General features: G+C 43.8%; 1 protein-coding gene across 1 annotated transcript in view; it reads right to left on the minus strand.

The window, feature by feature from the left end:
- The window catches only part of LOC127522230 (protein NLRC5-like), a 159,905-nt gene that overhangs the window by 35,117 nt on the left and 100,664 nt on the right, over positions 1-24,124 (minus strand). The window contains exons 19-24 of the mRNA XM_051911974.1: positions 18,026-18,226; positions 15,276-15,440; positions 14,739-14,912; positions 14,162-14,335; positions 13,190-13,360; positions 4,588-4,788 (exon numbers count right to left, since the gene is read on the minus strand). Of these exons, the coding sequence (XP_051767934.1) occupies positions 4,588-4,788; positions 13,190-13,360; positions 14,162-14,335; positions 14,739-14,912; positions 15,276-15,440; positions 18,026-18,226 (1,086 nt within the window). The remainder of the gene's footprint in view (positions 1-4,587; positions 4,789-13,189; positions 13,361-14,161; positions 14,336-14,738; positions 14,913-15,275; positions 15,441-18,025; positions 18,227-24,124) is intronic.

The following is a 24,124-nucleotide window of genomic DNA, read 5'->3' on the forward strand; positions in this document are numbered from 1 at the left end:
GACCCAGCTCTGGTGAGAACGGTCAAAAGTTCCTTTTATGTAGACAACTGTCTACATAGCCTTCAAATGGTTGCTGAAGCTAGAGCATTAGTAGACGACCTACGGCAACTTTTGCTCACTGGTGGGTTCGAGCTCCGCCAGTGGGCCAGCAACAGGCCCGATGTAATCCAACATCTTCCCTCTGAAGCAAGATCACAGAGTAGTGAACTATGGCTATCACAAAAGAGTACTGACCTTCTGGAAGGTACACTTGGGCTACTGTGGAACTGCCTCAGAGACTCATTCAGCTACAAACCCAGCCAATCCGGATGCCTTGAACCTACTCTGCGTAATGTCTACAGAGTTTTGGCATCACAATATGACCTCCTGGGTTATCTAATTCCATTTACTACCCAAGCCAAAGTGCTGGTCCAGGATTTGTGGAAGAACAATCTTTGGTGGCCCATCATCTGACAGCTTGTTAACCAGATGGCAAGACTGGCAACAAGAGCTCCAAAGTTTGAATCAGATCGCAATCCCAAGATGTTACACTTCATTTGAGGAGCATGGGCAAATCCTCCATCGGGATTTACATATATTCTGCAACGCATCTGAGAGGGCTTATGGCTCAGTGGCCTACATGCACACAGAAAACAATGAAGGACATGTGCATGTCTCATTTGTGTTAGCCCGTTCACGAGTGTCACCTCGTAAGCAAATTACGATCCCTTGGCTTGAGCTTAGTGTGGCACTTACCGGAGTGCAGGTGGCTAATATCCTTCAAGCTGAACATGTGTATGGACTGCCGGAAATGGCGTGCCAAGCCTGATATACCCAAAACGGCCGACCTCCCACCAGCACGTCTACGTCTGTACAAACCCCCATTCTATTCCACTGGAATGGATTGCTTTGGTCCATTCACAGTGAAGATCGGCTGATGAACAGAGAAAAGATGGGGAATAGTTTTCAGATGTCTGACCACCCATTGTATCCATCTTGGTCTCTTAGAGAGCCTTGACACAGATGCATTCTTGATGTCTCTCCGCAGATTCATAGCTCAAACCATTTGAGCTTCTTTCCGATAATGGTTGCTCACTGAGGTAGAGGGTATCCTAAATGCCAAGCCTTTGGGATACGTGTCCTCAGACGTGTCGGATCTGGACCCAGTTACGCCTAGCATTCTCCTAATGGGCCAACACGATTCCTCACTCCCACAAGTGCTCTATGATTCAAGTAACCTTTTGGGAACCAGAAGATGGAAACATAGCCAAGTACTTGCTGACCATTTCTGGTCTAGATTAATCCATTACTATCTCCCAAATCTGCAAGAAAGACAGAAGTGGCGTAAAGATGGAGGAGAAATTGGTCTAGATCAGTTGGTACTGATAGTGGACCCACAACTTCCACGTGCATGTTGGCCAGTAGGTAAAGTGACTAATATTTTCCCTGGACTTGATGGACGTACCAGAACAGTTGAAGTTCAGGTACACAATCACACATGTGAGACCTGTATCCCGTATAGTGCCACTCCCTTAACTTTCTGATGAGGATTCTATTAAGCCTACCAATTAGTTAGGGTTTCTCACTATTTCAAATGTCTTTACTCACATTTGGGGGCGGCTGTGTGAGAAAGCCCTAACACGCCCCCTAGTGGTATTTAGCATACACAGCTCAGTCAGGCGTGGACATGCAGAATCGGCAGCTGAATTACGAATATGAATCAGGCTGGCTGGACTGTTTATTCAACTTTTGTATATGTTTTCTACAGTGCGTAAATGATTATGGGTGAGTTTTCATATATATTTTGCCTTTGTAATTAATATTATTGTTCGAAATGTCGATATTTGCCTGTAAATTGAACGCATTTGAAACTGGGTCACAAGTGAAACCAAAACATTTTCTTATTGGACTTTGAGCTTGAAAATAAGTGTATTTCTATTAAAATCGAAATACTATATTCACTTATAGTTACATATCACCCAAGTTGTTCAATATTGTTTGAAAATGTTGAATTTGATGACATTGCATATGTTCCTTGTAATATTGAGCATACACAACGATTGTGCCATCTGCTTGTCATTGTTTATTTAATTATTTATTAATATAATCAGCACACAGTTAAACCATGTATGTTAATTAATCTATTACTTAATAACTGCATGTTTGTGTCATTTTACTGATATATTTACAACTGTTTTCCTTGTTTCTCTTCCGTTTATTAGACCACATGTGTGAAGTAACATATACAAACCTCCTTTGATTAAACAAGTTAAACTGGGATTCCCTCTCCTGTTTCTCTCACTGGAAACACACACACCATCTTTGGTGCACTACACCTGAACCCCCTGAGCGTCCCATACACTCATATAGTGAGCTTCATTACAACCAGCCATTCGTGACAATTTGTTACACTGTTTTTTAGTCTGTTCTCACTTCTGTCTTGTTTCACAGCAAAGATTTGTCAGATTCCAGCATATGAAACAATTTTACAGCCACACAGTTTAAAATGCTTTAAAGTTTAATGCTCTTTTTACTGATACACATACAAACCGGTTAAAAGATTAGTCCACTTTCAAATGAAAACTTTTTTTTATCTAGTTTGTAGACAAACTTTAAGTTGGCTTGAAAAAGTCTAACCAGAAAGTTTGTAGTTTTAAAAGCTTAAAGTTTGAAGGTTTTCAGTTTGAAAGTTTAAGATTTAGTTTAGTAGTTTAGATAGATAGATAGATAGAAATGGTCAGATAGATAGAAATGGTCAGATAGAAATGGACAGACAGACAGATAGACAGATAGATAGATAAATAGATAGAAATGGTCAGATAGATAGAAATGGTCATATAGACAGATAGAAATGGTCAATATAGATAGATAGATTAAATGAGTTTGAATGAGTTTCAGTTTAATTGAGTCTAATGGGCTTCAGTGTGTTTAAATTTGAATTTTGACAGTTGGAGTTTTTAAGAAAACCGTAAATCTGATCAGTTAGAAAAGATAAAGCACACTAAGTCAGAACAGTCTGAAGGTTTGAGTCGAATTTGGTAGTTCTAGCTTTAAACTTCTAGGAGGAGTTAAAGTCAGAAATGTTAGTCTCAGAAAAATAAGTTTAAAAAGCATTTCAGTAAGTTGGCTTTTCGAAGCCCAAGCTTTACTCACGCTCAAGCCATCCTAGGTGTATATGACTTTCTTCTTTCTGATGAACATAATCAAAGAAACATGAATACATATCCTGACGCATCCGAGCTTTATAATGGTGGTGAACGGGATCAATGAGTATGAGCTGAAGAAAATGTCTCCATCCACATCCATCCATAATAAACGTACTCCACATGGCTCCAGGGCAGGGTGACCAGACATCCCCGTTTTCTGGGGACAGTCCCGGTTTTTCGTGTTCTGTCCCCGACTCGAGCTGTCCCCGGAAATGTCTACATTTTACAGCTCGTTCAAAACAACCCGCAAATGCATTGCAAAAAAAGCCTGACCAACCAGCATACAGCAGCCTGTTGGTTATCAGAGCAATCGTGTAGTGATTATATTCACCAATAGAGGGGGCTGTGCAGCTACACTGCTACACTTGGTCGCACGCGCGCCGCTACTTCATGAAGAACGTAACCTGGACCAGAGCAGAGCATCATTATTATCAATTAAGAAAAACAAAAAAACATCATTAACGGTTTCAATGTAGTAACATACTAACTATTCATGTTAAATTAAAGTAACACTGTTTGTTTGTGTTTTATAACAGGGCCTCAACAGGGTGCGGGATTGTTTTGCACAATTTTAAACGTCTCTAAAAGTTCTGCAGTCACAACGCATCATTTCCACACACATCTGAACTATATCACGTGGTGAAGGTAGAATCAGATATGAATATATAAATAGTAATAATAAAGTAAATAATAATACACTTGGTGCCTAAAATGTGTCTAAAACGCAAAATAATAGTTAAAAATATTTAAAAGTTTAAAAAAAGTTGTATAGGGCCTAAGTATAAACAGCTTGTGAAAATGAAAACAAACATTTGCCGTTTTATTTTATTTCATCTCATTTTTTGTAAAGTGCTTTTGTAAAGTCATACTTTTGTTATAACATAACAAAAGCATATTGTTTTGAACTGCTTTTACAAGGGTTACTATTAATAGTGTAATAGTTTTTTGGTGAATTGTATTAAAAGCAGACCAAAAATCCTAATAATCAAACTAAATCATAATTATTAATGTAATAATATATGTATAAAATAAAATCAAAATTCAACATTCAAAAATGTATTGTCCCCGGAGCACATATTTATGATGGATGGATGTGGATGGAGACACTTTCTTCAGCTCATACTCATTGATCCTGTTCACTGCCATTATAAAGCTCGGATGCATCAGGATATTTATTAATATTTCTTTGATTATGTTCATCAGAAAGAAGAAAGTCACATTCACCTAGGATGGCTTGAGGGTGAGTAAAGCTTGGGCTAATTTTCATTTGAAAGTGAACTAATCCTTACTAAACCGTTTCTGAATCTTTCTTCAGATGGAGATGCAGCGCTACAACTGATGTGACTTGTGCCCTGTTGACTTAAAATAAATTAAACGGTAAATACAGTATAATGATACTAACTGCATGAAAACTGGTGGTGATGATAATGATAGTTTCTCCAGCTTGAATTGTGGGTTCATCAGTAGATCACTGAGGTTTTTCACTCCAGAGTCTCCTAGATTATTCCAGCTCAGGTCCAGCTCTCTCAGGTGTGACGGGTTTGATTTCAGAGCTGAAGTCAGGATGACACACTGTTTCTCTGTAATACTGCATTCACTCAGGCTGAAGACAGAAAGAGAAAAGACAATGACTCAGATCTATGATGATCAACTAACATGTTTAGCTTCATCCAGCAGACTTTTGCTGACAAATAAACAGGGATATTCAGGTGCAGGTAACATGGAGAAAGACGACACATTGTTCATTTAAATATAATACCGACATTGTAACAATACAAAGGTTGAAATCGTCAATCTATTTATGTTAGTTTACACATTCATTTCATGTCACGTTTTCATTGGTTCATTGTGTTCAGGTATTTCTTGTTTGTTCATTAGTGTCTGTGTGTATATATAGCCCTCATGTTATCATTGTGTTTTGTCTGGCTTTGTTCCCTGTAACTGCTGTTGGTGAGGTTTATGTTCATGTTCCTTAATCAAGTCTTTCTTTGTTATTTTAATTTTGTTCGTGTTTATTTGAATAAAGTAGTGGTTGCAAGATGAAGCTTCGTGAAGCTTTGAAGCTTTCCAGCCAGATGTTTTGAAAAGTGGTTAATTTCTCGAGGCTTCTAATGTACACAGAGACACATGCTGATCAATGGAAATGTGGTGCAGGAAAAAACTTTGGTAGCACTTTATTTTAGGGTCTTTTAACTAGTTGCTTATTAGCATGCATATTAATAGAATATTGGCTATTTATTAATACTTATTAAGCACATATTAATGCCTTATTCTGCATGACCTTATTCTACATTCTTAATTCTACCCAATACCTAAACTTAACAACTACCTTACTAACTATTAATAAGCAGTAAATTAGGAGATAATTGAGGGAAAAGTCGTAGTTAATAGTTTATAGTTCATGTCTCTGTTTGTGTTGTGTGTCAGCACATGGCTTTGTCTTTGTTTGTGTTTGCCATGTGCTCCTTTTGTCCTGCCTCCTTGTTTGCTGTCACCACGCCCCCTTGTTTAGTCCTGTCTACTCCTCGTTTTACTAATTGTGCTCACCTTAACCTCGTGTGCTCTGGTCCCCTTATATTGTGCTTCCTTCCCTCATGTCTTTGCTGGTTTGTTGCGTTCATTGTGTGTGTGTGTGTGTGTGTGTGTGTGTGTGTGTGTCTGTGTCTGTGTGTGTGTGTGTATATAATATATATATATAGATAGATAGATAGATAGATAGTGCTCTTAGATCTTGTCAGTCAGTGATAGATTTAGCTTTCCTTGTCTGATTATTTTCCTTCTTGATAATTTCTAGTTTTTATTTTGTTCTAGTTCTCCAAGGCTTCATTTTTTGGTTTATATTTTGTTTTTGATTTGGTCAACTAATCCTTTATTTATTTTAGCAAGGGTGCAAGGGTGTTCTCTTGCTTTATTTTGTGTTTGCTAGTTTCAGTCATTTACTTCTTTAATTTTTATTTTATTTCTTTTGTTTCTCTAATCTTAGTTCTCTGCTTCAGAATTTGTTGCCTCATGTTTTATTTTATTAACTCTCTCTTGTGCCTTGCCTGTTTGTCTTGTGTCTTGTCTATTGTTTGAGTCTTGTGTTTGTTCTTGCCCTCCTTTGCCCTGTGTCCTGAGTCTGTCTGGCCACTGTTTTTGACTGCCTGGCAGCCAAGACTGGAACTACTTGAGAGATCAGCATCAAGCCTCAGGTTCCTCATATTCTTGACTGGTTCTTCCCACCTTCATCCCGCCTGGTGCTGCTGGTCCACCTTTGACTGATTCTCAGTGGTCATCCTCCCTGCCTGTCATTGTGTCGTTTGCCCTGCCCTGCTGTTTGTCTGTTTCACACCTTAATCTCCCTGTTGTGCCCTCTCTTTAGTATTGTTAATAAAATCCCTTTACTGCTCATTCTGTGCCTGGGTCCTCACTCCTGCAAAACCTGACAACACAAGCTTTGAAACCTCGGTATCAGGAGTAACATCACTAGAATAAAGCTGCACTTGTGTTCAGTCAACTTGCCTTCGGTGGATCTTATTACAGGCAGATACTGATCACAGATTTTTAAAATGCACTTGTTCAAAAGTTACAGTATATGCTACACCAAAATTAGACATTTTACATTTTGTGAAATACAAACATTAAACTGAAAGCAGTTATGAACAGTTCTGATGTCACAAAAAAACTTGTTTCACACCAGCAATCAGTAAACATGATCACATTCAGCAGTCACGTTCACAAAGAGCCATCAATATATACACACTTATATTTAATTTACACAGAATTAACCTGTGAAAGTTAGGAAAGACATCTCTGTGTTTATAGTGCAGCTGTTTTTTTCAATCTATCACTTATTCGAAGAGTTTTCTAAGCTCTGGAAGAAAACCATTGTTCCCTTTCAGTCGGTCACGTTCGACGTACGTCAGTAGTAACCGACGAATTGGGATATCGCTAGAGAGCCCTATCAGCTTCGAGTGAACTACAACAGGCCAATGGAGTTGGCGTGCGATATTTGCATAATGCGCACCGCCCCCACCAGGTGGTATAAATAGGGGAGCAGATGCCATTGCACTCTGTCTTTCACTTTGGAGCCATCTAGTTGTGTTCCAGCTTTTCAGACTTCAGAGTGAATTCTTCAAGCCTTGAGAAGGAAAATAGCGTCTTGTGTTGGTGTGACAGCACTTCAGCGAGGTCGCGAGCTTCCCGAGGAGCCTGAGCTTGAAAGCTCTCAACTGCTGTTTTTACAGCAAAATTTCCAATCCTAGCTTGTTGTCTGTTGCGATTTGGGCCGGTTCCTCCATTGTGTTCGGGGAGTGGTGTACCCGAACACATCGTGACACTCCCTGTGTGCTTCAGCACAAGAGAGCTGAATTTTCCGCTCCTAAAAGAGCTTCACAGACGAACCCTGCATCTTTTTCAAGATGTCATTTCGTCTGCGTGTTACTGGATGTGGTCGTTCATTGGTCCCCACTGACGGCCACAATCGCTGCATCACGTGCCTGGGCGTTCAGCACGCTGAAACAGCTTTTGTGGATAGTTCATGTTCTCACTGTGGGAACATGACTATTGCAGTGTTGAGATCGAGACTCTCGTTCCTTGGTTCTCAGGGAGCGGGGGTCCCCTCCCCTATGCCCCGTTCCGCCGTTTTCTCTGGCTTCGGGCGGGGTGATGGTGTGTCGGCGTGTAGGCTGGGTGATCTGAGGATCATGGTCAGGGCTTCCCCGCCGAGCGCCGCTCCGCGGGCCCTGTCCCCTCTACCTCACTGCAACCAGTGGTGTTGCCGACTGAGCATGCTGGTCCCTCTACGGAGCGACCAGCCGTTTCTTTCGGAGCACCGGCGGATGACCGCATGTCGATCGCGGCATCGGAAGGTGAGCAAGAGTCCTCGGGAGATGAGGACTCGGCTGCGTTACCTCCCTCCGGGACCGTAGCGTTGTCTCGTCTGGAACCCTCCACCGTGTCCTGAACCTTCTCGGCTTGATGATTGGTACCTCGGGGTGGCCCGCGCTGGTCCCCAGCGCCCTGCCCCGATGTCATTCTTCCCGGAGGTACATGATGAGGTGACCAGGTCCTAGCGGACGCCCTATAGCATTCGTGCGAGACCTGGTCCCTCGTCCGCCTTCACCAACTTGGATGGCGGGGAGGCTAGGGGATATACGCAGATTCACCCAGTCGAGAGATCTGTTGCGATGCAACTGTGTCCAACGGCCTCTGGCTGGCGCGGTCTCCCATCCCGGGCCTGTAAATTCTCGTCAGGTTTGACAGAGAAAGCTTACAGAGCCTGTGGACAGGCCGCCTCCGCCCTGCATGCCATGGCCCTTTTGCAAGTTCATCAGGCAAAAGCGTTGATGGAAATGCCCCAGGGAGGTCTTGACCAGCAGCTGCTTGGGGAGCTGCGTGCCGCCACGGACCTCGCCCTCCGGGCGACTAAGGTGACGGCACGATCTGTTGGTCAGGCGATGGCCACGCTTGTGGTCCAGCAACGCCACCTGTGGCTGACCCTTGCTGATATGAGGGATACCGACAAGTATCGGTTCCTGGACTCCCCCATATCACAGGTCGGCCTTTTCGGCGACGCAGTAGAGAGCTTCGACCAGCAGTTCTCTGCCGCCCAGAAGCAGGCTGAGGCTATCAAACACGTCCTGCCCCGGCGGTCCGCTGCTGCCTCCACCCCGCCGCCGGACACACAGCCTCAGCCCGCTCGTCACCGAGGGCGCCTGCCTGCGTTGTCCTCCGCGCCTGCTAAGACGGCAAAGCAGCAGCCAACACCAGCCAAACAGCAGGTGCCGGTCGCGGACGCGGCGCCAAGCCCGCTCAGGCCAAGCCAGGTGGCAAGAGGTCGAGGAAGATGCGACCCTGAGACGGGCGACCTGGAGGGGAAGGTTCCTGCTCTTCGGGAGAGGACTCCATCGTCTCTCCAACCCCCGGAGGAGGGCCGGGGGGAATTTGTGAACTTGTCTGTCCCAACGCTGGCTCTCCGGAGTCCAGCAGGTACCCACTTCATCACAAAGAGAGCAGGTTCCCAATCCTCCAGGTCACAAGAGACTGCGGCTGTCAGCGTGCGAGGGCCCGCCTTGCCACTCGCAGCCCACTCTCACTTCGCCAGCAGGTCCCAGTGTGATGGTCGAGGCCGCCCCCCCAGCCGTCTCCCATTCACACTGTCACCTCGCAGAGTCTGACCCCACTTCGGGCCGCTGCACCGTCCGAGTCGGGTTCCAGCACTCTGCTTCGCTGCCCCACCCCCGGTGCGTCTGTGGTGCCTTTGGTCCCGCTGGCTCAGTGTCTGGAAGCCTGGATAGCGCTCCCCAGCTCGTCCCGCTGGCTCATTCGCACTATCAGACTCGGCTATGTGATTCAGTTCGCCCGGCGTCCCCCGGTCTTTAGGGGTGTCCACTACACTCAGGTGTCCCTGGACAATGCACCTGTTCTCCGGGCGGAGATTGCTGTCCTCCTGGCGAAGGATGCAATCGAGCCAGTCCGTCCAGCCGATATGGAGTCAGGGTTCTACAGCCCCTACTTCATTGTACCGAAGAAGGGCAGTGGGCTATGGCCAATCCTGGATCTGCGTGAACCGGTCCCTTCACAGGCTGCCGTTCAAGATGCTTACGCAGAAGCGCATTTTCGAATACGTCCGTCCCCAGGATTGGTTTGCAGCGATCGACCTGAAGGACGCGTACATTCATATCTCGATTCTGCCTCGTCACAGACCCTTCCTACGGTTTGCGTTCGAGGGTCGGGCATAACAGTACAAAGTCCTACCCTTCAGGCTGGCCCTGTCGCCCCGCGTCTTCATGAAGGTTGTGGAGGCGGCCATTGTTCCGCTCAAGGAACAGGGCGTTCGCATCCTCAACTACCTCGACGACTGGCTCATCCTGGCCAGCTCGCGGGAGCAGTTGTACGAACACAGGGACATGGTGTTAGCTCACCTCAGTCGGTTGGGTCTTCGGGTCAACTGGGACAAGAGCAAACTCTCCCCCGGGCAGAGAATCTCTTATCTCGGTATGGAACTGGATTCGGTCGCCCGGACTGCGCGCCTCACCAAGGAGCACGTCCAGTCAGTGTTGACCTGCCTGAGTACGCTCAAGCGCAGGACAGCGGCCCCACTGAAACTTTTTCAGAGGCTCCTGGGGCATATGGCATCCGCAGCCGCAGTCACGCCGCTCGGATTGCTTCATATGAGGCCGCTTCAACACTGGCTCCGCGGCCGGGTCCCTAGATGGGCGTGGCAGCGCGGTACATTCCGTGTCGCTGTGACACCGAACTGCTGTCGCACCCTCACCAAGTGGTCGGACCCTTCGTTCCTGCGGGCGGGAGTTCCCCTCGAACAAGTGTCCAGGCATGCTGTGGTCCACACAGATGCCTCCGCCACGGGGTGGGGAGCCATGTACAACGGGCATGCAGCATCGGGTCTGTGGACGGGGCCCCAAATGCATTGGCATATCATTTGCCTCGAGTTGCTAGCAGTACGTCTTGCACTGGGCCGCTTCCAGGAGCTGTTGACAGACAAGTACGTACTGGTCCGCTCGGACAGCACTGCGGCCGTTGCGTACATTAACCATCAGGGTGGTCTACGCTCCCGCCGTATGTCGCAACTCGCCCGCCATCTCTTGCTATGGAGTCAGAAGCATCTGAGGTCGCTTCGTGCCATTCACGTCCCAGGCGTGCTCAACCGTGCAGCCGACGAGCTCTCACGGCAGCCTCTGCTTCCGGGCGAATGGCGGCTCCATCCCCAGGTGGTCCAGCTGATCTGGCACAGATAGATCTGTTCACCTCCCCGGTGTCTGCCCACTGCCAGTTGTTCTATTCCCTGACCGGCGGCACGCTCGGCACGGATGCCCTGGCAATCAGCTGGCCCCGAGGCCTACGCAAATATGCGTTTCCCCCAGTGAGCCTTCTCGCACAGCTCCTGTGCAAAGTCAGGGAGGACGAGGAGCAGGTCTTGTTAGTGGCTCCATACTGGCCAACTTAGACCTGGTTCTCGGACCTCACACTCCTCGCGACAGCACCTCCCTGGCCTATTCCTCTGAGGAAGGACCTCCTGACTCAGAGACGGGGCGCCCTCTGGCACCCGCGTCCCGACCTGTGGAAACTCCATGTGTGGTCCCTGGACGGGACGCGGAGGTTCTGAGTGATCTCCCGCAAGCGGTCGCAGACACTATCACTTCCGCTAGAGCTCCTTCTACAAGGAACTTCTATGCACTGAAGTGGAACCTGTTCATCGAATGGTGTTCCTCTCAACCAGAGCGAGAGGACCCCCGATCATGTTCGGTCAGAACCGTGCTTTCCTTTATGCAAGAGGGCCTGGGGCGAAGGCTGTCTCCCTCCACCCTCAAGGTGAATGTTGCCGCCATCGCCGCACATCACTATGCAGTTGATGGTAAATCGCTAGGGAAGCACGATCTGATCGTCAGGTTCTTGAGGGGGGCGAAGAGACTGAATCCTCCCCGGCCCCCCTCTGTACCCTCTTGGGATCTGACCCTGGTTCTTACATCTCTCCGGGGTCATCTCTTCGAGCCTTTGCAATCAGTCGAGTTAAAAGTACTGTCCCTAAAGACCGTCCTCCTGGTTGCATTGACCTCGCTCAAGAGGGTAGGGGACCTGCACGCATTTTCGGTTGACGAATCGTGCCTGGAATTCGGGCCCGGTGACTCTCACGTTATCCTGAGACCCCGGCCTGGATATGTGCCCAAGGTTCCTACCACTCCCTTTCGAGATCAGGTAGTGAACCTGCAAGTGCTGCCTTCGGAGGAGGCAGACCCAGCCCTAGCTTTGCTCTGTCCCGTCCGCGCTCTGCGCCTGTACGTGGACAGAACGCGAAGCTTCAGGACCTCAGATCAGCTCTTTGTCTGTTACGGAGGCCAGCAGAAGGGAAAGGCTGTCTCCAAGCAGAGGATGGCCCACTAGATAGTGGACGCCATCGCCCTGGCGTATGAGTCTCAGGGCGTGCCTTGCCCGCTCAGGTTGAGAGCCCACTCCACCAGGACATTGACGTTTGGCTGGGTTCCACATGTCGTGACCCCTCCACGTGAGTGGTCCCATGTGTGTATTTGTCCAGTCAACTCCCTACGGCGAGCCCGTGTCTTTCCCTAGCAGAGCCAGCTCTGCTGTTACCTGTCAGATGAGTCTCCCCCTACCCAGGTGGAGCCATCCCAGGGACTCCATATGCGTACTGCCCACGGCCAGTCCATATGTGTACTCTCCACGTAAATTCCTCCCCTACGGGTGGGTAGTGGTCTCCGCAGCGTCCCCTACGGGTTCGCTTCCCCAGTGTCGTCTAGTTTACTTAGTGGGTATGTCGGAACAGCAGTAGACTCTCTCGGCGTAAGCTCGCCCCCTTCCCCGTCCCACTGGTGCGCCGGGTGGCTAGAGCTTGCGCTGGGCACTGGAAGGGGTTCATACTGTGGCGCTTTATTTGGGATCCCAATTCGTCGGTCACTACTGACGTACGTCGAACGTGACCGACTGAAAGGGAACGTCTCGGTTACGTATGTAACCCTCGTTCCCTGAAGGAGGGAACGGAGACATACGTCCTGTCGCCACAGTTGCTGTACCCTCGCTGTAGTGCGGACTAGATTGTCTCCTCAGCGAAAAACTGAGTGCGATGGCATCTGCTCCCCAATTTATACCACCTGGCGGGGGCGGTGCGCATTATGCAAATATCGCATGACAACTCCACTGGCCTGTTGTAGTTCACTCGAAGCTGATAGGGCTCTCTAGCGTTATCCCAATTCGTCGGTCACTACTGACGTACGTCTCCGTTCCCTCCTTCAGGGAACGAGGGTTACATACGTAACCGAGACGTTCTCCCTCTACAGTAACTGAAATAATTAAATTATTAATTAAATATTTAAAGCTTGATAGTAACCTTTAAATTGTGTGTTTTTAATTTCCTGTTTAATTGTATTACTTTACATTGTTGACGCTGAGAAAAAAAAAAAACTGTTCTTACTCAAATATGTCAGCTACAGTAACATTACAATTAAAAGTAATAAATGTAATATTTTAAATAAATGAACAATACTCACATCAGTTTGTTGAGTTGACAATATTTATCCTGCAGTAGAACAGCGATCTGATTCACTTGTGTGTCTCCTAGTTCATGTTCACTCAGATTCAGCTCTCTCTGGAGTAACGGGTTTTTACCCACAACTCTATTCAAATACTGACAGGCTTCATCTGCAGCAGCACTCAAAAACCTGTAGAAGAGTCAATTCAGTTCTCAACTAAATGTCTGCTGCATTACAAAAATGATTGATAAGATAAAAAAAACTTAATTATTGTCCTAAAGACAAGCTCTAGTTCGGTATTTAGATGTAACACTTTTTTTTGAACATTTAAATACACAAATAAATATATAAATACTTGAAAACATAGTATAATAGAGTTATTGAGAAGAAACTCGAGCGACGCTCAGTCCTAAAGCAAACTCATAAGAACAGAAACGTCCCACAGAGCAGAAGGGCAAAAGCTTACTAGATCGTGATTTTCAGTATGAATACAGAGTGTGAAATTAAGGCCTCAAGATCTTTCTGGCTTTTAAGCAGGAGGTGTGAGAAACATCAGCAGAGAAAACTGGCTTGTGAAACTGCATGTTTGTGAACATCTGGAGACCCATAGACCTGCTGTAGAGATACAGTGAATCTGGGCTTGATGGAAAACAACTGTGTTCAGAAAAGAATTTCACTGAAAGGTTATCTAGAATTTTTAATGAGAAGTCTGCACAAAAACAAAATCGTGCATGTTAATTGTCAAGGTATACCATACTCCAGAATAGCACATATACTGACCCATAATGTCTATTTGACCTGTAGCTTGAACCACAACTAAACTGTGTTGATGGTTATCATCATCATGTCAGAACCTGCAGCATCTGATCTGATCTTAATCATTTTGATGCAACAAATTGTCTAGCTTAATGTATAACTAAAATAATATATTTGTTATGAATATTTAGCCTGCATATAACTAATCTTGTTAATTATTGCATCCCGTCTCACCTCAGTGTCTTCAGTTGACAGTTTGGATCCTGTAGTAAATCATTGAGCTCCTTCACTCCTGATTGTCCAGGATCATTTCCTGTGAGATCCAGCTCTATCAGGTGTGAAGGGTTTAATCTCAGAGCTGAAGCCAGAGCTTTATAACCTTCTTCTGTTACACTGCAGTTAGAGAGTCTAGAACAGGAATGAAAACATTCAGATGATTAATCAGTTAAACCTGAACAATGTAAATCCTTAAAGTGAAAATTTGTTCTTTGCAAAAATGTATTGAAAGTTAGTTGCAAAAACTGACAACTGAATATGGAGGCAAACAAAAGACACAGAGAACTTTAATATGTTAGACATCAACATGACTTTCAAGATTTCAATTATCTAAAACTGTACAGCTGTGAAAGTCTTTGATCTGAATGGTTCACAACATGAGAAAAATTAGAAAATTAAAGTTTGGCAATGACCTAATTAAAGTCCAGACTTCAACTCAGACTCACAGTGAGACATTGAGTATAAAGTGTTTTAGTTTAAACTGTGAAAGTGATTGTAAGCATTTTGATTCTTGTATGTGAAGAATGTTACTGACCTCAATCTCTCCAGTTTACAGTGTGAATCCTTCAGTATGTCACATAAGTGCTTCACTCCTGTGTTTCCTAGTTTATTCTCACTGAGGTCCAGCTCTCTCAGGTGTGACGGATTTGATTTCAGAGCTGAAGTTAGGATGACACACTTTTTCTCTGTAATACTGCATCTATTCAGACTGAAGACAGAGAAATAACAATAGTTCACATCTATGATGATCATCTTATTGAAGAGCTTCAGCAGCATTTAGTTTCCAATAGTCTGTTTTGAAACCCAGTTACACTAGTTCTGTGTGCTGGAAGATACTGTTTCTTCTCTTTCATTTTTAACTATTTATTTGATGTCTCTATTCTTTATTCTCTGTTGAAAAGGCAGATTTCTGCATATCTATTTAACTAGATTTAAAAAAAAAAAAAAAATGTGACCAATAGGGAAAACCCAGAAAGTGCACTGCTATAAAGAATGAAACATAAGCTCAGCTGTCTTAAAATAAATAAACTTCAATCACACTGTAACTGCTGTACAGTATAATGATACTAACTCCAGTTTCTCCAGCTTGAATTGTGGGTTCATCAGTAGATCACTGAGGTTTTTCACTCCTAGTTTATTCCCGCTCAGGTCCAGCTCTCTCAGGTGTGACGGGTTTGATTTCAGAGCTGAAGTCAGGATGACACACTGTTTCTCTGTAATACTGCAAATATTCAGACTGAAGACAGAAAGAGAAAATGATTCAAATCCATGTTCAGTTCATGTGTGAGTTAAATGAATCATGAATAAATGTCATACAGTCACTAATAAACCAGCAAAAACATGGAAACTTGAATAAGTGAATTTATCACTGTAGATTAATATATAGGATCAATATAGAAACAATCAAAAATCTACATTTAAATGGTCTATTTTTACATTTTTAATGCAAGAATATATTATTCTTGAATCGATTATTAAATCAGTTTAGAGTGTAATTTACAATCTCTAAATACACATTTAACTTAATAAAAGATTTTGTGAAAAGTACCATTAGTCCAGTATAAATGTAACATTTCAGAATAATCTATTTGTGTAACAGTTTTGTTGTGTTTTATTATCATGGTGTTGCTGTCTGTGTGTGTTCCCTAGTTAGTGTTCTTGGTTGCTAATTAGTTCCTGCAGCTGTTCTGTTTTACCTTGATTACTCTGTCTGTGTATTAAAACTCTTAGTTCTGTCTGTTCATTCTGTCGTTTATGTTGAAGTGGTTGTGTTTTATCTCTCCTACATGTTAGATTTGTGATTAAAGACAGTGTTATTGTATTCTTCATCGTCGTGAGCTTCATTACAATCAGCCATTCATGACAATTTGTTACACTGTTTCTTAGTCTGTTCTCACTTCTGTCTTGATTCACAGCAAAGATTTGTCAGATTCCAGCATATGAAACAATTTTACAGCCACACAGTTTAAAATGCTTTAAAGTTTAATGCTATTTTTACTGATACACATACAAATCCGTTAAAAGATTAGTTCACTTTCAAATGAAAACTAGATAAAGTTTGTAGACAAACTTTAAGTTGGCTTAAAGAAGTCTAGCCAGAAAGTTTGAAATAGTTTTAAAAGCTTAAAGGGGCACTCAGTGATATTTCAAATACACTGTAAAATCGTAAGTCTGATCAGTTAGAAAAGATAAAGCACACTAAGTCAGAACAATCTGAAGGTTTGAGTTGAATTTGGTAGTTCTAGCTTTAAACTTCTAGGAGGAGTTAAAGTCAGAAAATTTAGTCTCAGCAAAGTAAGTTTAAAAAGCATTTCAGTAAGTTGGCTTTTCCAAGCCCAAGCTTTACTCACCCTCAAGCCATCCTAGGTATATATATTACTTTCTTCTTTCTGATGAACATAATCAAAGAAACATGAATAAATATCCTGACGCATCCGAGCTTTATAATGGCAGTGAACGGGATCAATGAGTATGAGCTGAACAAACTGTCTCCATCCACATCCATCCATCATAAACGTACTCCACACAGCTCCGGGCAGGGTGACCAGATGTCCCTGTTTTCCAGGAACAGTCCCGGTTTTTCATGTTCTGTCCCCGACTGGAGCTGTCCCCGGAAATGTCCCCGTTTTACAGCTCGTTCAAAACAACCCCCAAATGCATTGCAAAAAAGCCCGACCAACCAGCATACAGCAGCCTGTTGGTTATCGGAGCAATCGTGTAGTGATTATATTCACCAAAAGAGGGGGCTGTGCAGCTACACTGATACACTTGGTTGCACGCTCATGAAGAACGTAACCTGGACCAGAGCAGAGCGTCATTATTATCAATTATATATATAAAAAAAAAAACATTGTTAACGGTTTTAAATGTAGTAATATACTAACTATTCATTTTAAATTAAAGTAATACTGTTTGTATGTGTTTTATAACAGGGCCTCAACAGGGTGCGGGATTGTTTTGCACAATTTTAAATGTCTCTAAAAGTTCTGCAGTCACAACGCATCATTTCCACACACACATCTGAACTATATCACGTGGTGAAGGTAGAATCAGATATGAATATATAAAATAGTAATAATAAAGTAAATAATAATACACTTGGTGCTTAAAATGTGTCTAAAATGCAAAATAATAGTTAAAAATATTTAAAAGTTTAAAAAAAGTTGTATAGGGCCTAAGTATAAACAGCTTGTGAAAATGAAAACAAACATTTGCCGTTTTATTTTATTTCATCTCATTTTTTGTAAAGTGCTTTTGTAAAGTCATACTTTTGTTATAACATAACAGGCATATTGTTTTGAACTGCTTTTACAAGGGTTACTATTAATAGTGTAATAGTTTTTGGTGAATTGTATTAAAAGCAGACCAAAAATCCTAATCAAACTAAATCATAATTATTAATCTAATAATATATGTATAAAAAAAAAAAAAAAAAAAAAAAAAAAAAAAATCAAAATTCAACGTTCACAAATGTATTGTCCCCGGAGCACATATTTATTATGGATGGATGTGGATGGAGACACTTTCTTCAGCTCATGCTCATTGATCCCGTTCACTGCCATTATAAAGCTCGGATGCGTCAGGATATTTATTAATATTTCTTTGATTACGTTCATCAGAAAGAAGAAAGTCATATACACCTAGGATGGCTTGAGGGTGAGTAAAGCTTGGGCTAATTTTCATGTGAAAGTGAACTAATCCTTTAACTAAAACCATTTCTGAATCTTTCTTTAGATGGAGATGCAGCGCTACAAATGATGTGACTTGTGCCCTGTTGTCTTAAAATAAATGAAATGGTAAATAAAATATAATGATACTAACTGCATGAAAACTGGTGGTGATGATAATGATAGTTTCTCCAGCTTGAATTGTGGATTCATCAGTAGATCACTGAGGTTTTTCACTCCAGAGTCTCCTAGTTTATTCCAGCTCAGGTCCAGCTCTCTCAGGTGTAACGGGTTTGATTTCAGAGCTGAAGTCAGGATGACACACTGTTTCTCTGTAATACTGCAGTAACTCAGACTGAAGGCAGAAAGAGAAAAGACAATGACTCAGATCTATGATGATCAACTAACATGTTTAGCTTCATCCAGCAGACTTTTGCTGACAAATAAACAGGGATATCCAGGTGCAGGTAACATGGAGAAAGACGACACATTGTTAATTTAAATATACTACCGACATTGTAACAATCCAAAAGTTGAAATTGTCTATTTATGTTAATTTACACATTCATTTCATATCTTCATATCGGTTCTTTCGTGTCAATGTCACCCTTGATTTAATCACTGGGACAAACGTGTTTATGTCGGTTGTTTTCAGACACATTGTCGACTCACTAACACTTTACAATAATCTTTCATTTGTTAACATTAACTACATTAGTTAACATGAACCAATGATGGACAATACTAGTACAGCATTTAATAACCTTAATCTAAGTTTCAACATTTACTAATATAGTTTTAAATACAAAGTTTTCTGTTAACATTAGTTAATCCACTGTGAACGAACATGAACAATGATTAATTGCATAAACTAACATTAAAGGGGCACTCAAATCGACTCAGGTTACACGTGTAACCATGGTTCCCTGAGAACAGGGAACGAGACGCTGCGTAAAGACGCTAGGGGAACGCCTCCATGTGAGCCGGTGTCTGAAACACATATCCAATCTCTGCAATATCATATTGACCGGCGACAGCCCATGACATCATCACAATGCGACCCGATAGTATATAAGGGGTGCCCAGATAACATGTCATCCACTTATCGTCTGAAGGGACTGTAAGCAGGCAGGCCCCGATGCATGGCAAAGAGACGCAGCGTCCCCTTCCCTGTTCTCAGGGAACCATAGTTACATGCATAGCCTGAGACGTTCCCTTTCGAAAGGGAACTCAACGCTGCGTAAAGACGCTAGGGGAACGATATACCCATGCCGCCATGCTGAGGGGAGTCCATGCCAACGCAGTGGCAGTGACAACTGTCAGAATCCAGCAAATTCAAATGAAAAGCCAGACCCACTCACCCTACGGGTCACATCTGGGCTGTCAGTGACAGCGCTCCCAGCCGTCAAAGCCTCAGCTATAGGCCTAAAAGCGGCCGCACAAAGGCCTGGAACCAACAGATTAGAAAGGGCACAAAGCAATAAGCGCGTGCTCTCACCACACACATGGATTTTAAAAAGAGCACAAAGCACTCTGCGCATGCTCTTACCATACACATGGAATTAGAAAGGGCAAACGCACTCCTTGTACCATGCATACAGATTTTAGAAAGGGCATGAAGCACTCTGCGCATACCCTCTTCTCCACAACATTTTACTTCATACAGAAGGGGTTCCTTTAAGGGAGCGTGGCTAGGGGCCCGACGGACCCCCAGCCAGTCACTTTTCAGGGGACACGGTCACCCTAAATACCGCCAGGGAGGCTGACCCAGTTACTAGCTGTACTAGTAACTTAATCTGCCTACCACCTGTCTGTTTCTACAGAAACAGAGTCTCTGATGCAGAAGTCACATGAAGAGACATCCAGAAAGAGGGACTGCGAAAGGGCTGTAACCAACTCAGAGCCGGATCTTAGAGACGGGCATCCTGGAGAGCAGGACTCAGCAAAGCGCTATCGACCCTTGCAATCGAGGAGAGTATATCTGCTCGATCCTAGGATCTACAAAGCACCTATGTTTCAAGGCGCTAAGGAGGCTGTGCACTCTAAAAAATGGGGACCCCCATGAGGAGAATGCTCACTGCCTGGGGGCTGATCTAATCGGGAGGCCAGCTTAGGGAGCTAAATGTAAATGTATAAAGCATATACATTTAAATTTTTTTCGAAAATGACAGATCGTTTCACTAGATAAGACCCTTATTCCTCGTCTGGTATCGTTTAAAGCCCTTTGAAGCTGCACTGAAACTGTAATTTTGACCTTCAACCGTTTGGAGGCCGTTGAAGTCCACTATAAGGAGAATAATCCTGGAATGTTTTCATCAAAAACATTCATTTCTTTTCGACTGAAGAAAGAAGGACATGGACATCTTAGATGACATGGGGGTGAGTAAATTATCAAAATTTTATTTGGAAGTGAACTAATCCTCTAAAGAACCCCACTGCAGGAGGGGGCGGGCCTTGGCCGAACGACTCTCACTGAGAGGAGGCCAGTGCTAAATATGCACCAAAGGCAGAAATGCATAGCAGACTGCCCAAAATTTCCTAGCACAAGGCCTAGGCCAGCTACCAAGGCAGCCCTAATGAGGGCCAGCCCAAAGCATAGATCTACCTGGCGCTCTACAGAGCAGCAGCCTCACAGAATAACTCACCAAGGAGAGGAGGCACAATCACTAGTTGAAACCGCTGAGGTGGCAGTTCAAAACTTCATTAAAACCTTAGCTATCCTAGATAAAGTAGGAGTGATGCTAACCAGGTATCAATGTCAGGTGGCCCGAGGGCTGACGCTGGACATTTAATCTATCTAAAGTCAAGCGCGTATCTCAGTACACAAAAAATCAGTTTGTAAAAAGGAAACAAACTACTCTAATCTGAGGTGGCTACCAAGGCGGCCAGCAAAGGGCCAGCCTGCAACAGAGCAGCGGCTTCAGATCTACCCCAAAAATTTATTTGGATGAAACCAGCTTACTCCCGAAAGGGAACATAAAGAGTAGCGGTCTCACCAGAGAGCCCATATTATTTTTATTTATTTGCAACCAACAAAGACCAGCAAAGACTCTTAAAACATAATGCATCATATATTATATATATATATATATATATATGTATATATCCTTTTAGAAAATCGTTCTAGTCAACCTGCAGGGACTTCAGGGCCCTACTTATTATATCTTTACAATAGATAAATAAAATAAACTTCCTTCCTAATTTAGATGAATGCCCAAGCACATCCTACACAGGGAACAGTGGTCTAAAGAAATACATTAGTATTTTAAATAGATACAAGACCTAGTAACAGTTCCACCTGCGGCCACAGGGTGGTGACCTCTACCATAGAAACGTGGTGTCCTCTACCCTTAAAAGCCTGAAAGGATCTTCTCACTATCAAAGCCAAAGGCAGACCAACAGAATCATAATACTCATTACCAGCCACAGGCCTGATGAAAGAAGCACCTGGGCTTGAAGAACGGAGCCTTCTGGTCCCGTCCGCGGCCCTCAGGTCAGGACAGGCAAGGCCCAACCTGTCTGGTTGAGGACTCAGACCTAAGCGGCATACACGACTTCGCTCAGCAGTCGCTCAGCAGTTCAGCCTGGTGCGTCTGCCACACAGCCCTCGTGTGCAGAGCAGCACCAGCCTGACCCGCTGCCGCATATGCCCCGCCATCTAAGCGAGATGTCACTTTAAGGGGCTTAGATGGCAGAGTCTGAGCTTTCAGTGTCAATGTCCGCTCCCTTAATTATTTTTTTAAGAAAAGTGCTGAATAATAACATTTATTATTATTATTATTATTACTATAATAATCAGCCGGAAGCATTGACACATACCCATATTCCTTCCACAATCCCTACACAGGGAACAGTGGTCTAAAAGAAATACTTTAGTATTTAAATAGTAAGCGTTTTTTTTTTTCTTTTTTTGGGGGGGGAATTGAGTTCTCCTATACCGCCTCAACCTCAATATGCAGGCCAGGAAAAGAATGGGAGGCTCACTTGAGCTGTAGGATTATGGCCAGAGAGAAACCGATCGTCATTCTTTGCACGCGGTCTCTCTCCTAATGCGCTGCCATGGCAACTGTAGTCTGCCAGCAGCGAGTTCCATAATCTCTAACAACTCAGCGTACGCGGGACAGGGTGGCTGAGAGGATTCAGTGAATTCATTCTCTCTATCCTCCTCAGCCATCTCTTGCTCAGCAGGAAGTGCACTCGCAGCTGGACCTGAGGATGCAGACGACAATGCATCCTCTCCCAGCAGCTCACTCTCGCGAGCTGCCGAACAGCGTGAGCGGTCACGCCCCTCTCAAACTCTCCGGCAAGCTCCATCTGCGAGCCCCGTGATCTGAGTCTCCGCCCCGCCTCAGCACAAGCGGGACCGAACCACCAAGCCCAGATGCTGAACTCTCTTCCCTCAAGAAGAGACCCAGACGAGAACGAAGCGTTCTTAAAGGAACGCGCTCACAGTTTGCATAGGCAGCTCCCTCGAGAACTTACCATGCGTGCTCTTCCCCAGACAGAGAACGCACAGCATGTGTGCATGATCTAGTGTCAGATAGGGAGGACACAGATCCAGACACTTAATAATCCTCTCTGTGCATTTCATTTTGCCGGATAGTGCTTCACACAAGACAGTCCCTGAAGACGATTAGAGGATGACATGTTATCTGGGCACCCCTTATATACTATCGGGTCGCATTGTGATGATGTCATGGGCTGTCGCCGGTCAGTATGATATTGCCAAGATTTGATATGTGTTTCAGACACCGGTTCACGTGGAGGCGTTCCCCTAGCGTCTTTACGCAGCGTTGAGTTCCCTTTCGAAAGGGAAACACTGTTTGGAAGTTAGTCGGGCCAAGTCCAACAACAAACGTCTAACCAATCAGCATCAAGGGGCGTATGACAGTCGAGGAGAGAGAACGAGCAAGGAGTATGAGGTCTCTGCAGAACAAAAGTGGGCGTTTCTGTATTAGTGGGTGTTTCCAAACTGGTGGGTGTTTATATGTCATGCAATAAAAATGATCCCCTTCACCCGACCCCACCCCTAAACCCTACCCACACTCTGACGTGGGCAAATCAGGTAATGCTCTCAAAAACGCCCCTCTGTTTATGGCCTCACCCATCAATCATTAATGTCCTGCAGAGACCTGTACTTTTTAAACCTGATTGATTCTTTTGACCTAACACAATTAGTGAACGGTCCGACTCATATGCAAGGCCATACATTAGACCAGGTATTTTTAATATTCCTGTCTCATGCTGTTCTGTCAATCCTGTGAAATCTCTGCAATGCTTTCACAGCTTTTCTTCTACGACTAGTACAGAATTTGTTGCAATGTTTAATGAGGTGTGTAAAGTGTCTAACTCTGTTCTTCAGGATGTGGGTGTTGATGAGCACTTGTACTGGTTGCATTCAGCCTGTAAAGAGGTGTTAGACACAGTGGCTCTCCAAAAAAATAAACAGCGCAAAGTTAGGTCTGATCCATGGTTAAACGATGAGATAAGAGGTCTTAGACAAATTTGTAGGCAGGCAGAAAGAAAGTGGAAGAAAAATATGTTGCAAATTAATTATGATATTTTTAAGGAAGCACTAAAAAAAAAAATTTCAGAGGTCTGTAAAAACAGCTAAATCTAAGTACTTTGTTGAGCTAATAGAAAACAATGCTAATAATCCTAAGACATTGTTTAATATTATAAATACAGCAGTAAACCCTCCTATATTAAATGTAGATTCATCCCCATCAATATGCGAGAATTTTCTTAATTCATTTAAAACAAAAATTGAGAATCTTAGAAGGACGATTCCGCAAATGAGTTGTGACTTTTTAGGTTCTGTTACACAGACCGCTGTTTTTAATCAATTTGAACTTATTACATTTTAGCAGTTACGGGAAATTGTAAGTGGGTTGAAAACTACTGGGTCAGTTGTTATGGTTCCTCCATGGTTTTTGAAAGAAAACTTTGAGGCTATTAGACCTAGTATTCTTCAGATTGTAAATAAAGGCTTAGATACAGGGGTTTTTCCTAACATGCTGAAACAGGCCTTTGTGCAACCTGTACTAAACAAAAAAACCAACAGACCCAACTGACTTGACAAATTTTAGACCAGTTTCTCATCTATCTTTTCTGTCAAAAATTTTAGAAAAAGTGGTGTTTAGTCAGCTACATGTTTTTTTTTTAGAACAGAATAAGATTGGTGAACTTTACCAGTCCGGCTCCAGAAAGTATCATTCCACGGAGACAGCCCTTGTAAAAGTTTTTAATGATT

This window comes from Ctenopharyngodon idella, chromosome 2, assembly GCF_019924925.1.
Source record: "Ctenopharyngodon idella isolate HZGC_01 chromosome 2, HZGC01, whole genome shotgun sequence".
In the NCBI taxonomy this organism is placed as follows: domain Eukaryota; kingdom Metazoa; phylum Chordata; class Actinopteri; order Cypriniformes; family Xenocyprididae; genus Ctenopharyngodon; species Ctenopharyngodon idella.